The sequence below is a fragment of the Tetrao urogallus genome (genome assembly GCF_951394365.1).
Source record: "Tetrao urogallus genome assembly, chromosome: 21".
NCBI classification, from domain to species: domain Eukaryota; kingdom Metazoa; phylum Chordata; class Aves; order Galliformes; family Phasianidae; genus Tetrao; species Tetrao urogallus.
In genome coordinates, this window is record NC_136834.1 from 5,373,206 (window position 1) to 5,388,650 (window position 15,445).

At 39.2% G+C, this 15,445-nt stretch overlaps 1 protein-coding gene across 1 annotated transcript in view; it reads left to right on the plus strand.

Moving 5' to 3' along the window:
* Nucleotides 1-719: 719 nt before the first annotated feature.
* PLCH2 (phospholipase C eta 2) overlaps nucleotides 720-15,445 on the plus strand; it is a gene marked incomplete at both ends in the record, with an annotated part of 65,094 nt that continues 50,368 nt past the window's right edge. Inside the window, one exon of the mRNA XM_079545477.1 lies at nucleotides 720-831. Coding sequence (XP_079401603.1) covers nucleotides 720-831 — 112 coding nt within the window. The remainder of the gene's footprint in view (nucleotides 832-15,445) is intronic.

The following is a 15,445-nucleotide window of genomic DNA, read 5'->3' on the forward strand; positions in this document are numbered from 1 at the left end:
AGCAATCAAATCCCCAGCTGCTCTTTGGGGATTTCATTGATACGTTAAATAATTCTGAAAAATGTCTTACTATGTGTGTATAAATTGTGTGTACTTGTGTACTTATGTGTACTTACTTATACTTATGTAAATATATATGTATGCATAATGAAACCCAGAGTAGTTTGATTTCTGGAGAAGCTACTGCAACAGCATAATTTTCTATGATTATAGAAAATACCAGGGTGAGGGAAAGAGGTGTCAGCACCTTCTCTTGTGCAAGAAGCTATCTGGTGATAAACAGCTGCTGAAGTTGGTCCATTATATGTAATCCAACTACGTTGCTGCAATAAATCTTGTATAATGAACAGTTATAGCAAATTCCATTATTAAAAAATCTTGTCTTCTCCAGGTTTGTGGCATGCTAGAGATCCTGGAAAGATTGACTGCTGAACTCGTGTCATGCTGGGAAGGACCATCGCATCCGTTCTACCAGGGCTGAGCTCAGTTGTCATTCTCTGTCTGCACTGACACTGTATTTTTTACTCTTCAACATGTGGAATACGTGTCTGCAGAGTTAAACCAGGACAATCTCCTGAAAATGGAATTACACAGAAGGCACATGCTGTGATTTCTTGAATAAGCCAACAACATCCTCTAAATTTTTTTTTTTTTTTGCGGATTTTTATTACTCAACTGAAAGAGCAAGCAGTGTTGCTAGATTGCTCTGAAAGCTAGAGATGGCTCTGCCTTCTCCAAAATCTGTGGCAGGAGATCTAACACAAAGAGAAGAACTCATGCTCCATAATGAAAGCTGTTTTCATTTCCTCTCTACAAATGTCATCACAGTAGGTAAGTGAAAGTTTGTCTCACCTAATAGTTTGGTATTTGAAAATGTTTACTTTACTCCCAGTTTCTTGTATGGTATTGAGATTTCACATTGAAATGCTAAGTTTCTGTAATTTGTTTGAGGGAATTGTGCTTGTAAATTAGGGGGCTGAATTTCAAATTTTGTTGTATGGTTTGCATGATGAAAACTTAACTGAAGTGTAGAAAAACGAGATGCCAGTACTCTGGCCCGTGTTTGACCTGTTCCTGTAATGTCCAGGAGTTGGTGTGCACAAGGCTAGAAGTACCTGCTGCACTGTGAGTTATGTTATGAACCCTTTCACTGCTAGATAACAAACAGATTGACTGTTATCAGCATTCTCCAAGATATGCTAGCAGGCTTGTATCTTCATGTAAATGGTGACATTTGTACTTGAATAGATGATCAGAGTGTTTTTGAGATGTCAGTTTTCCCACCTATTCAAGCGCTTCCATTCCAGAGTTAATGTAAAATATAAATAATGCCTCCACCTACTGTGCTGATTAGAATCTTGAGGCATTGTCTTCTGTGGCTGCAAATAATAATAATGTAGCAATAAGCTGGGATGTGGCAAAATTCATGGGTAGATTTGAAGGAGAGTTGTCCTCTTATTTACCAGATCTTCAAAGAATGTGGGCTTGTGTCAGTAACAAAGTGCCTCTGAATCACTGTCAGACTTGTGACTTCAGTGGGATGGGCATTTTATAGAAATGTGCATGTGATTCCTTTGGAACTTCAGCTGATCCCTTATGGTAGGGATTGTTTGAAATGCTGGTTTGCTGAATATATGAAGGTTAATGTTTTCAAAGATCAGTAATCATCTTTGGATGTATGTGCTCATCTGCTTTTGAAAAGACAGATGATGGGGCTTTACCAGAGTATTGTGATGTTGGTGCCTTTACAGACTGTAGAGGAAAGGAACTAACAAGAGCTTGAGAACATAGCTTGTGCAGCTTTGCTAGAGCAAATACGTGTATCTGAGTGCTGTGTTTCTTTTAAAGGGCAGTAAGATATGCTGAAGCTTTTGTGGGGGGGGGAGGGGAAATATTTCTCTTATCAAAGTAATTTTTCTTGAAGATGATGGCAGCACTGTAACTGCATTTAGGGCGCATCAGTATTTTTTTCTGTGTGTGACACCAGTAGAGTTGATTATCAGCAATTTTTTTTGGCTTTCAACCAGACTCCTTTATTCAGCAGCACCAGGTGCTCCTAAATATTTTACTCTTTAATTTTTAACAGATGAATTCCAAGGGGATCTCTGAATTCTGGGAAAACAAGGAGGAATTGTGGTAGAATGTAGTTATGAAGGCTGTTGGAAGAACAAGGAGAACCCAAGCTCTTTCTCACAGCAAAATATTTTGGGCTAGATATTTTTAAAAAGTGAATTAGCATCATAGGACTAGACTGTCAGAATTGATTGCAGCTTTTGTTCCTTGATTCAAGTGCTTCTGGAAAATCCTTCTTGAAGTTGATTTGGGGAGGAGGGATTTATACTGCCTCAGGTTGTGGCTCTGTGCCATGAATCTGTCCGAAGCAATCTAAGATGCAGAGCTCAAAGAACAACTATTGTTGGCTGTTGGTCTTTTTTGAGTGTTGACAGTTTGCTCAGAGGAAAATGAGTTCTTATCTTAGGAAGCTCTGGAGATTACAGATGTGATTCTGCATATCAGGTGTTGATTGGAGATTGAGTAGGAGGAAGGGAATTGTGTAACTGATGTCTGTGGCAGATGAATTTGTGCTACAGGATGGATCTGAAGAGGGAGAAAGAGGGCTTGGTTGCATTGAAAACAAGACAGTTGATTTAGCCCAAGACTCTAATTAGAAGTTAATGTATTCAACACAGGACTTACTTTCTTGAAATATTTCCTTCTACTGCCAACAGTCATGAAGCAGACAACACTTTTTTTTAGCTGGGTGCTCACAGGAACTATTTTCATAATTCTGGCCAAATTTCCAGCAATTGCAAGATTGATTTCTGCTGGCTTGCTGTTCAAAGTGATATCTATAGCTTTTGCTAGCATTAATGGAGTTGAATATATTTGTATTGCTGCTGTATTAAAAAGAAATTTAGTGCCTCTTGAACAAGAGCTGTCCTTTATATAATTCTGTACGTAAAGCTCTGTCAGAGTGTGTATGTAGGACAAAGTGCACAGAGATGGCAGAAATAGCTGGAGGGAGAGAAAGTCTTTATTGTGCCTGTGCAGCCCTTCCAGCATTCCTGTGCAAGTGGGTCTGAACCCAAACAAAAGCTGGGCTCCTGCTCAGGAATCCCATAGCAGACTTGTTCAGAACACCCACTTGACTTTGTTCTTATCTCTCCAATTAACCCTTAGTATGACTCAGTTTAAATGCCATATATTGCAGTGACAACTTTTATCTTATTTCACCTTAGTGTAACAATAAATTCTAAAGAAACAGTGCAGAAGTGATATTACTACTTTTCAGCTGTTAGTTGTCTTGATTGAGTAGCCTGTGCTTTCAAAAATGACATTTCAGCTTTATCAAGCTTATGCTTTCAAATGTTGGCACCTTCAGCTTTCTAATTTGAGTGAGAGTATCCCCAAGAAAATTTGGGAAGCACAGGGCTGGAGAGTTACATCCCTACTTGGTATGAATCTATGCAGTTAAGTAAAGGCTCCTCATTTGACAACTTGATCCCACAGCATCACAGCTACCTACGGTCTACTTCTGAACAATACTTATCTCAGGTGGCCTGAAACTTTGACATTCATCTGTGGTCTTCTGACTTTTCTTATCAGTTGATACAAGAAGTTTTCAAAACTTGTTATTTCTTTTAGAATCAGAATTCTCCTTCCCTGTGTAGGTGTGTATGGATGAGGAATAAGATTGCTGTGTAAAAAGTAAATCTGAGTGGAATGCATTTAACTTGCATGTAATTTTGCTTTATAATAGTGATTCAAGATTGTAGCAGCATTGGGAAATTCCAAAATCAAGGAGATACATGGAAAATTCAGTAATCCCCTATTTTTGAAATATGTTCTTGCATGTCTAGACTCAATTTTTCCTTCTAAACTGATGAAAGAGCGCTGTGCACAGACACGCAAAATCCTGTTTGCTCAGTACACGGTACATCAGATTAGCCTGGAGATGTACTTAAGATGGCCTTCAACGTGTGGCTCTAACATGCAGCTCTAACGTGCTTCTGCCCCAGAAACCTCTAGCATATCAATTTAGTTGAGCAGACAAAAGTGAGATTATATTAATTGGCGTCAGCTGCTTGAGAGTAGCTCTGATTAAAGATATATTGCTGTGATATTGCCCATCAGTTGAAAATGAAATAGGAACTGATGCTTTTGTTCAACTAGTTTTGCTTGTGTTAGTGACCACAAAAATTTTTCCTTTTCTGTTGATGCAGTTTGAATATAACATCTGGAAAGACATGCTGTTAATTTCAAGTGATCCAATTTAGATGTGGCAGTCTCCTCCTTGATTTGGTACAACTGTGGATACTAGAAAATTCTAACACCAAGAATTAGTGTTTTCTCAAATAATGATTTTCAATACTCTTTTTTCCTTCTTGAATGGAGACTGTAGTGTAATGCTTACTGCAAGCTGCCATTTACTCTGCTTTGTGCTGCAGAGGCATAAATGAACAAGTGAGGCTTGCAGAATTCACTATTGTCTCCTTTGGTGCAGTGTCAGCTGACTGATTTGAAGCGATCATGAGTCTATTGACAGTTGGAACAAAGACATGAGTGAGGATATCTAAGGGTAGTTCTGATTCTGTCACTAACTTATTGTTTGACTGTTTTTGGCAACTTCACTTCCTCCTCTGTCATGCAACTTATTTTGATTGTAAATGGGATCTGCTACTCCTGCACAACAAAACAGGCGGGTTGCTTTCTGCAGTTATCCTATGCGAGCTGAATCCTTGCTCATCATCCTGGAAGTGCTCTGAGGTCTCGTACTGACGGCAGTAATTTCTGTTCCTCAGGCATTTGGCATTTCAGAAGGTCATATTTGACTGTCCTTTAACGCTAGAGGGCAGCGGTGGTCTTCCTTTTATCCATCCATCCACTACTGCAGCTGGTGCAGGACAGTTTTGCTAATCATGCATGACAGAAGGTACCAGGAAGACTTTTGGCTCAGCATGAAGTCTTTGCATTTCATTTCGATTACTAAATATTGTTGCTTCATCTTTCAGCAGGTGCATTTCATATACTCCTTTCTGTTATCTTTGAGAAATCGATATTTATTTCCATAAGAATATTAGCTTCGATCAAATGAGCTTTTTAAGCCTTAGAATCCTAAACAGTTATTGATTGAATCATTGGTGAATCTATCAAGCTTTCTCGATGAATTTCTTTCCTGTTCTTCTTTGGCTGGAGTTTTTGCTTGCCTGCTTTACTAGAGTATTGCAGTCTAGTTCTCAGAATCTGTGCCAAGATGGAGAAAGGTGGTTTGTCTCCTATCTCCTGTTTAGGCACAGACATTCCCACTGAAATGTGTTGGCAGCAGGAGTCTAAATACTGTTGAATTTGACACCTGCAATGGAGCTTGCTTCAGTTTGCTGTCTCCAGTTCAGACATCCTTTGACCTGGTAACAGCCTTACTTTGTGAGCTTTGTGCAGGTAAGTGAAACCAGAAGAAATAGCAACAGGAGCCATAAAGGTACATAAAGCAGAGGTCTGGTTTCTTGCTTGCTCTCCGTTGTCAGTAGGAATACTGCGGCTTGGCCTTGCTTTTCTGTGCTGGGCATTGCTGAAATCATTCAGCTGTAGTAGAAGGGGAAGAGCTACTTTTGCACTAGGAGAGCAACTAAATGCCTCTTTACCCTAGGCTTGGAATGTGAACCTGAACAATTTGCTAGCAGAGTACAATGTTGTCTAATCCAAGCTAGTACTGAAATGTTAATAGATTTATTTATATGTCACGTGTTGAAGAAGTGGAATTGTTTGTTGAGGCAAAGCCATGAGCATGTTAAATGTTTATGTAAATGTTAGCGCTCAGAAAGGGCTTTATGGTTGAACGTGGATCATAAAAGTAGATCACCTGAATGTTACCGAGTTATCTGTCCAAAATCTCCATCCTCAATGATTTTATCACTTCCTCGCTCCCTCTTAAGTATCTCTTGTTGCACGTAAACATTTTGTAAGCCTGTAGAGAAAATGGGACAGTTCAAGAGAGTAAATAGGACTGTTTCAATACACACATCAGAACCTGCAGGGAAAGTGCTGCTGATAGGGCTGTGTATCATCATTGCCATCTCCTGGATGGAAATACACCTGCTAAGCTGGCGTCTTGAGCACTAAACCTGTCTGAAAGAGGGAAAAAGAGAGGCTTTGGAATGAGAGGATATATATGCTATTTCCATTGTTACTACTCAGTTATTAACTAACAGTACAATGGCAGGAAATGCATAAATGTGGTTCTTCTACTGTACATGAGCAGCACTGCCATGAAAAAGAAATCAGAGAAGAATGCTGTGTGTGTGTGCCTGTATGTACACAGCTTCTGAGGAGCAGTTGTGTAAGACTATTTGCCTGCTGTCATTTAGAACTTTCATTCTGATTATATAGTGGTTATTGTATGCCACCTTAGCAGGAGTTTTAATGAGTATATTTACATCTCTTTGAGTCCTGAAATGATCACAGAAGGAAGAAAAAGAAACCCATTTTTCTTTTGCGTACATGGATCTTGATACTTCAGTAGCAAAGATTGGGAACTTGCAGATCTGGTATAAACTACCCATGTTTTCTATTTCTGAAGAAGTTGATTCAGTTTTTATATTTAAGTTGTAAAATGGGAAGTAATAGTTGTGAATTCTTTGTGGTTAGTAAGATGAGGTTTCCAATGGTGAAACTAGTGCCTGGTGAGTAGGAAGAATGCAAAAATGGCTTTCCAAACAAGAAACCAATCCTACCTTGCTTTGAGGCACTTCAGATTCCAAGAATTTCTTATCTACTAGCAGGTAAAGGAAGAGTTGCATGGTTTACCTGACTAGAAAGTTGCTTATGCTTACATACGTATGGTTTTATTCCAAGATTTACACTTATCTGCTTAGGATACTGCAAAAAACTTGCAAGCTGTAAAGGCTAACTCAGCATCCCCCTGGTTATGGCCTAGGGAACAGCTTGTGAGCAGAATAAAGGTTTTTAGTGGATGTGAGTATATGGCAGCAGGGCTGCTATACTTCTTTATAGTTGGATTCTTAGAAACTCATGAAATATAAAAATAATAGTCAGATGGTTAGAATATGTGCAGTATGTTTAGAGGGAGTAAACTGAGTTCTGGATTGAGCAAAGCTGGAACGATCAAAACCCAAATCTTTATAATGAATGCTATGAGGGAAGAATGTATTCTTTCATTCATTTGGATGAAATCTTAGCTTGTGTTTTTGTTGAAGGTTGGGGAAAAATGCAGTGTTCCTTTACACTGGTATTATCTGTGGGAAGTTCTCAAGATATGACCATTAAATCTGTCAAACAAGGCAGCTCACAAAAGGATGCTGTTCTTGTAAACACTGAAAATGAAATCTCTCCCTCCTACATTTTCTTGCAAGTGAATAATTTGTATCTGCTGGTAGCTGAGGTAAATTTAATCCTTCTAAAAGTCACTGAATGCAGATATACCCGAACTGGTATTAGACACTGTGTCTAAAAACACGGTATGTTGCCTGCCTTTGATTTGCATTTAGAGTTGGGTAATTGGCTTTTTAAAATCCAAGCCATGCTTATCTTTGTGATAATGTGAAATCTGTCTGGCCTTAGATATTGCTTACATCTTCAAATATTTAAATGTCCTACATCTAAAACCAGGGATTTTTCTTTTATCTTCGTTCATATCAGAATCTTATCTGGAGTTAAATGCTTTGATTCTTGAGAGAAAGAAAACTTTCTGGCTGATTTTCTTCTGAAGCAGCTCATAGTAGTTTTCTGTAGGTAACTGTGAGGAACTGCTTGCTTTGGTTGCTGTCAGGGTTCTTTAACTGCGTTGCTAGTGAACTGAGTCTTACTTGTAGCAGTGCGGAGCCATGTTTCTTTCAATGCTTAAGGTTCAGGAATGTCAAGCCAGTATAGCAAAAGATCTTGAGAAAGGCAGCTTTGTGAGGAACTGGTACAGCTGCTGTTGCTGAAGAATATGAATGTTACCTTTAATGATGAGAGGTGCTGCTAACAAATGTGTTTGTGTTTTTGTTCTTGCAATTCTTGCTCTCCTGGGTGACTGAGAAATGGAGAGCAAAATCTTCCATTCTTTCATGAGTGTAAATTCACAGCAAAGGAACAGAAGTGGTTCTCGCTGTTCAAAAATGTGAGGTTAAAGGTGGTAGACAAGTGCAGCAGCTTTTTTTCTTCTGGAGACAGTAAATTTGATTTTATTGCTGATAACTTCATTGAATTATTTTTGCTGTTGGGATTAGAGGCGTTATAAATTTTACCTGAAGAGTAACCAAACATGAGTCTGTGGAGAATAAATCTCTCCAACAGATCTCTGGAATTTTTAGCTTTTAGTGACTAAGAATCAGAGTAGAGTTAGAAAGTTTGTGGAATTTGTGATCCTTAGTCACTTCAGATTAGTTGAAAAGGGACACCTAATGGCTGTGAGCAGTCATGGCTGTGGTGGTGTCTGACTGCAGTCCCTTGATAAGCAGTGGAAGAGAAAAGCATTGAAAATCTTAAAAAGAAGGAGCGTGAGCATTAACCAGCTGTCATGAAGAATTTCCAGTTGCCAAGGAGGAGCTGACACTTCTGTGTCAGCTGAAGGAAGGAGATATCAGCCAATGAAGAGTTAATTGTTCCAGCAAAAAAACAGTTTAGATAAAATCTTATTCTCTCTCCCACATTTCCTCGGGTGTTATCTACAGCAAAGTAGCTTGTAGCATCCGAAAAGTGACAGTGATTCCTCAGTGGCTGAGCTAACAAATGGGATGAAATTTAAACTGCCTTCTCACACAAACAGAGAGACTTGCAGAAGAGGGAGCATGACGGAGGGAAAATCCTGAGTATTTTTGCATTCTACTAGAGGCAATTGGGAAAAAGAAATATTATCTCTAGAAGACAATGGATTTAGGAAGCACAGCACAGAAGCACAGTAGGTGGATTTATTCTTTTTACTGTATACTCTGATTGTTTTGGCTAGAGGATAAATGATACTTGTGCTTTTGGGCATGGTTATTTTTTAGTTGTACTCTTATAACATCTGATTACTCTTCCTCTTCTTCTCACTTGTCCAGAATTATTAATTTAGCTGCCAGTGACTGTTAAGAGGATAATATTTTGTTAAAATCTTATCATCACACTGTCACTCAAAAGCTCTTTTATCTCTAAGTAGGCATGTTTTATTAATTATGGCCATAGTATCCTGATGAATAGGAAGACTTAAGTAAATGAAAATCCATTCCACTTACTGGAAGTGAAATATGAACTGGAGGGAAGTAGTAATGTTGTATGAGGGAAACAGTAATGTTGAAGATACAGCAATGCATAATTGTGTGAAATGTGCTTACCTGCAAAGCACTTTCATTAGCTACAGACGTGGAGGGTACCTTGCAGGCTTTGCTGACAGAAGGAACGTTGGCTTTTAAATTAGAGGGACTGTGCCACCGTGCAGTGCGTGGTACTTTACATACCATTTCATAATGTCATTAAGCATTATCTGGAATAGAAAACTTTATGCTAATTGACACCGAGTTCTGATGTACCTGCATTCTCTCAGTGATTATACAGTAGTTTTGCTCTTGTAGATTATACTGATCAGTTTTGATTGCGTAGTCACTCATCTTTGCCTGGCTTACATAGTGCATTTATGCCACTATCAGCCATTTAAATCATACATTTACTCTCTGGTGTTGTGTTTTTGTGGCTCTACATGTGCATATTCCAATTGTATGCTTTGTGCCAAAGTATATTTGCATAGAGGATGATGTTTCTTTATCTTCTGCTTAAGGATAATTCTATCGCATCTTTAATGATGGTTATAATGTTTCAGATATTGTGTGTGATGAGCAATTTTAAGTAGTTAATTAGTCAAGTAAATGACTGACAAGTAAATTACAGCTAACACATGGAATACATCTAACTATTAAAAGCACCTGCAGGCATTCAGGTGCTGTACAATGCCAAGTCCTCAGCAAATATCAAATGAGGAGATCGGAGTTTATTCTAAGCTCTGCTGAACATGCACTGACTGCTTTGCAGGTTGTAGCACTGTGTTCTTTCTGTGTCCACGAAAAGTGACCTTAGGGACATTTTTCCAGAGCAACTGTTCTATTCTTGTGTTTTCTTCTCTCTGTGGGCTTTATATAATGTTTCCTACTCTTCTAGCATCCATTTGCCACGGTGTTATTGCAATTCTTAAAATTAATTCTCCAGTGAGAGTTGTTTTGTTGACAGTCCAAATACCAGATGTTAGATTCCACAGGCAGCTTGCAGACAAGTAGGATAGGGATAAAGCCTGCATTCTTTGTGCTGTGTACCATAGCCATGATGGCCCGTAAATAGGATTTTGGTGTCAGTGATTTTGCTGATAAATGTATCCAGAAAGTCTATGCTGGGTTCTTTACTATCTGGTTTAAACCCTGATTGTATTTCCTACAGTGAGTCCAGGTAACTTGTCTAATTGTGCTGTGTGCAGTTTGGTGTTCCGTTCTCAGTGAAACTTGTTAACTGATTTCACGTAACATCCAAACCACGCGGATTTCCCTCTTGGATTGGAACAAATAAATTCTGATCCGGTTGTAAGTCAGAGGTTTGAGTGAATTGTATGATGGCATGGGAGTGCTGGAAATGGACAGAAGAAGGACTGTGTACATGGGAAATGCTGCAGTGGAAGTATCCTTACATCATTATGTTTTGCCACGTCTAATGACGGAGGATGATAAAAAAGTGAAAACAAAACAAAACAAAAAAATCCCAAACAACTCTTATGGAACAGTCACGTGGATTCCTACAGCAACATCCATGCAGTGTGGTAAAGGAGGTTATCAAATTTGTACAATACATGTAACTGCCAGTAGGAAATGATTTCTTTGTAGAAATTCTGTCAAGGAAGATTTCTGAGAGGAAGAAAGCTGCCCTTTCCGTGTGTTCTGCTACAGGACTGTTTGCACCAGTTGGAGGAGTTTGGAATTGTGGTGTGCTGGTTGTTGTCACAAACTTCTAAAAGGTAACAGTTCAACTTGTTTGGCATAGGTCAGGAGATTTACACAATCTGCATCTCAAGAAAAGGACAGAAAATGAAGATAATGAGTACAGTAAGTGGATTTAGACTGACTTGCTGATCTGTAAGTGCAGTGAAGCTCTTAATGCATCAGTGGAGTGAAACTGAAAGTAGTGCTGTAGCATTGACTTACCTACATAGAAGAAAGAAAAATTGCTTATCTGTATAATGCTGGTATGGAATTCAACATGCTTTCCAGTGATCAGATAAATATCTGATGAGGCACCAGAGACTGCCCAAGGAATCAATGTAGCTGGTATTATCCACAAGTATTTGTTTTAGTGTAATCATATAAGGTATGTAAGAATGGAAGTAATTTCCCTTACCTTCCCTTTATGACATAAAGAATTTTCTTCATCCTTTAATCTGTTAGGGAAATTTTGGTTCATTTCAGATTCATTCAAATGTTGGTCTAACAAGCTTTCATTGACTGTTCCAGGGATATACCTCAGGGCTGTCTTATGTAAAGATGCAGACGAATGCAGTGTAGTGTTCACTTTCTGCACTTTCCAAATGCAGTGTTTTGAAATACAGATTTGCAGATATATTTTAATGCAGATTCTTCTTGCCTGAAGTGGCAGTAAGAGAACTGCATAACAGAAACTAAATTATTTGCACATGTTTATAAATGCATGATGTCTCATAATGCACTACTAGGAATGACAAAGTTTAGGCTTTTACAAGGCATGGTTGTGTGGTTGGTTTGACTAGGTGAATGCTGTCAAGGACTGTCAGTGTCTTTAGAATAACCTTAGTATTATAGAAATGTAGGGTGGAATCAGAAGCTTCCTTGAACAACAACATTTTTCAACTTTTGTTTGATTTTCAGGCTTTGTATTTTTCAAATTGCGTCAGTTATTTTAACCAGAACATCAGATTTGTTAATGGGAATTGACAGTTTTCACCAGAAATGCATTAACAATTCATTTGTGGACTTCAGCCACAGCTAAGAATGATTAAAAAAAGAAAAGAAAAAAAAAAAAAAAAAAAAAGAAAAAAGATCTTTTGATGGCCTTTGCTTCTCCTGGTTTACTTAATTTAAGGTTTCATTCTTGCTGTGTATTTCCCCCATGAATTTCCTGGGCAAACTGCTGTTTAGCCATTTGTGTTCATAAAAGTTTAGTTCTAGCTCTTTTTAAAAAATAAAAGCCATCTGGGGTCAAACCTGATAGTAAAGCTTTGATGCATGCTGCTGTAGCACATCATTCAAAGTTTAGTCCCCCACAGTTCTCTCCCCTAAGAGGAATCTCTTCATTTATTCATATATTATTTAGCTGGTGATTTGAGTAACAGATGTGTATAGGGGGATGTTAATAATTTATTACCAAGAGGGAACAAACCACGGTCTGTGGATGGTGAGGGCAGACTAAATTTGCTGGGTTGTTGGGAGCACAGGCTGCTCTTAAAAGAGAAGGATTTTGGTCACCTTTAGGGATGCTCAGCTCCCTGGTGAACAGAACTGGGCCCTGAGGTGCACGTGACAGAGCAGGCATGTTGGGTGCTGAGAACAGTGCTGCTGCATGCAATGTAGCTGTCGTATATGTAGAGATATGGATATTGGAGACTTATTTGCCCTGAATTCCTGTGTGACGTTAAAACTTGCAGCATCTCTGTGATAATTGTAGGACAACACAATGCTTAGGATGTGATGAGACATGAAGTAATGCTTGTTGAATGCTCTTCTTTGCATATTGGGTTTTGGTTTGAGATTATGCAGATGTTTCTATCTCTAGTGAGGATGTACTTGAAAAGACTGTTTTTTGTTGACATCTTCAGTGAAATCTGAAGGTGGTTCCAACATGCAGCAGGGTTTTGTAGTGAAAATCTAAACTAGAGATGACCAGGGGTACTTGAATGAAGCCACCTACATTGGATCTATAAGCTCCACCAAACATGAAAAGTTACAGAAAGTTAGATTTTCTTGTTTTTCATTTCAAATTAAAATTCAAATTAATAGGACATTTCAGACCAAGAGCAGCTGCTTCATGTTGTTACCAGGATATTCTTTTATGTCAAGCTTGTGAATGCAAAGCAGGCTGTAGTCAACCCACAGGGTTTATCCTCTTCAAAAGGCCAGTCTCACTCAAAGGCTGTGAAAGTGCCATGGGAAACTCTACGTATTCCCATTCATAGAACAAAAAATATGTTTGCCTGTGGGGTGGTTGTAGGTTTGTGTGAGGTCGCAGGGAAAGCTGTGCTGCCACAAGGTGCTGTAGGAAAGCTCGTGGCAGTACTGCATGTAAAGCAGATGAGGAGTAAAACTATTCCTAGTATGTGTTTGACTTGGGTTAGTTGCAATACAGCCTATAAAACTAGTTGAGAGCATCTCACAGGCTTCAGAATGTTAATGGTGCTTTAAGGTATAAAATTGCTGCCTTCTGTTTTACACATGGCAAACTGAGTTATTTAGCTAGCCTAATTCTCCTCATACTTCTAGAGAAAGAGCTGGAATTGCTATTGGAATAGCTCTTTGGCTAAAGAACTGGGAGAGGAGTGGGACTTCAGCTGGCTTAGTTGTGCTTGTTCTTTTACTTATTTTACTCCTGCAAAGTTGTCTTGTTCTGAAAAGGATCTACAACACAACAGTATTTTAATACATAGCTTCTAGTGTAGAGGTCAGTGTGGTTAATGCAAAGTTATCAGGACAAAAGCAGATTCCATGTTTTTTTTTTGTTTTTTTTTTTTTCCAAGTCTGCAGCTACGGCAAGAACTGTTGGAATGTTCTTCCTCTGTGTGTTCTTCAGCAGCCTCAGCATCCTGCATTTTCCCTGTTTGCTAAATTTTTAGAGATCTGTTTGGAAGTGATGCTCACTGTCCTTTGAGAACCCACGGCAGCAGTGGGTCACTGTTACTCTGCCTAACATGTTATGCATCGTGATGAGCACCATTAAGTGCAGTCACATTTAAACCAAAATTGAGGACGTTAAGTTTCTTCCTTTCAAAGCTGCTGCTGCTGCATGGTCAAAGCTACAGGACAAGTTGGCTGTGCACAAAGTCTGGAGAGAAAAAAATATGTTCTCATTCTGTCATTCAACATGATAAAATGCCACACTCCACGGCAGCGTCTGTTTGTTGTGCTGCTGTATGAAGTTATTAATATTTTTCAGTACTTTTCCCTGTCAGTGGCTCTTGGGAGCAAGTTTAGAGAGAGTTCCTTTTGTCTTCTGAGATCTTCTTGAGTTTATACAAGGAAATGAATATCTCTATACAAAGAAATAAATATTTCCTTCAACATGTATGCATCCTCCAAACAGATATGAAGATAAAAGGCTCAGACAGAATTGTTTTGTGACTAAGTTCTCAGCAGGTTGAGTAATTCAGGAGGCTGATAATAGAATGCAAAGGTTTGGAGGGCTGAAATATGCTGTGTGGCTGGCTCTTGTGGGGAAGTGACCTTACCAGGTCTGACCACTTTGAGATTTGGGTAACAGCAGCAACTGACCTTTGCTGGTGGCCTGAAGATGGGAGCCACGGACTGGGTCTGGCTGGGCTGCTGTCATTTTCTCTGTCCAGAAAGCCTTGAGGGCGTGGGCACCACGGGCAGATGCTGACCCCCACAGGGAGCATCTTGAAGAACCATAGGCAAGCCTGAGCTGCGTGCCATGTGCTGCACAGCAGACAAGAACTGCCAGACCCTCAGAACTGTTGCTTGGGGAAATGAGCTGAAAAGTGATTTACTGCTAATACAGTTTTAATTTGCTTGAAAGCTGTGATCTGCATTTTACCATTTAATTGATATGAATGTTGCTTGCCACTTAAAAGAGTTCCTGCAAAGAGCAATCTTCGTATAGCTTGGTTTTATAAAGATATTATTTCTGCTTCTGGAGATAAGAAAGTAATATTTTTTGTGTATTAACAGAGGATTGGGTTTTATTAATAAATAACAAATACCAAATGTCATTTTAAATTCTGCTCTAATGGCAGTATGTTTATTTAAAATCAGCATTGCTTTATGTAATTCTTCAGAATTAGAATTAGTACTGCGATGGCCGTATCTGTGTGTGCGTGTGTATTACAGCAGTTATTAACTGCAGCAGCTCCTGGTAGGAATATTTACCTGTTAGAAACCAGCAGAGGATACAGTGCTGTCTCTGAGCAGGGCACAGTGGGCACCTGAGGACTGGCCACCATGCAGGGCAACACGCTGTGTGCTGGGAGCCTCACAGCTCCCTTGTGGCGGCGCAGTGGGGGTGACCTGTCCTACAGAATGGTGTGTGACTTTGCAGGCAAGCTCCAGTGGAAGATGTTTCGCAGCTGCTTCAGGGTGATGGGACAAATGAACACAATTACTTTGTGTAAATGTACTTTATGTTTTGTGGTAATAGTCTGAACGACAGCTAAGAGCACAGGGGAAAGAACAGTGAAGTAGTTTTCTGGTGTAAAACAGAGCGTAAGATATTAACTGTGTAACTCAGCTTA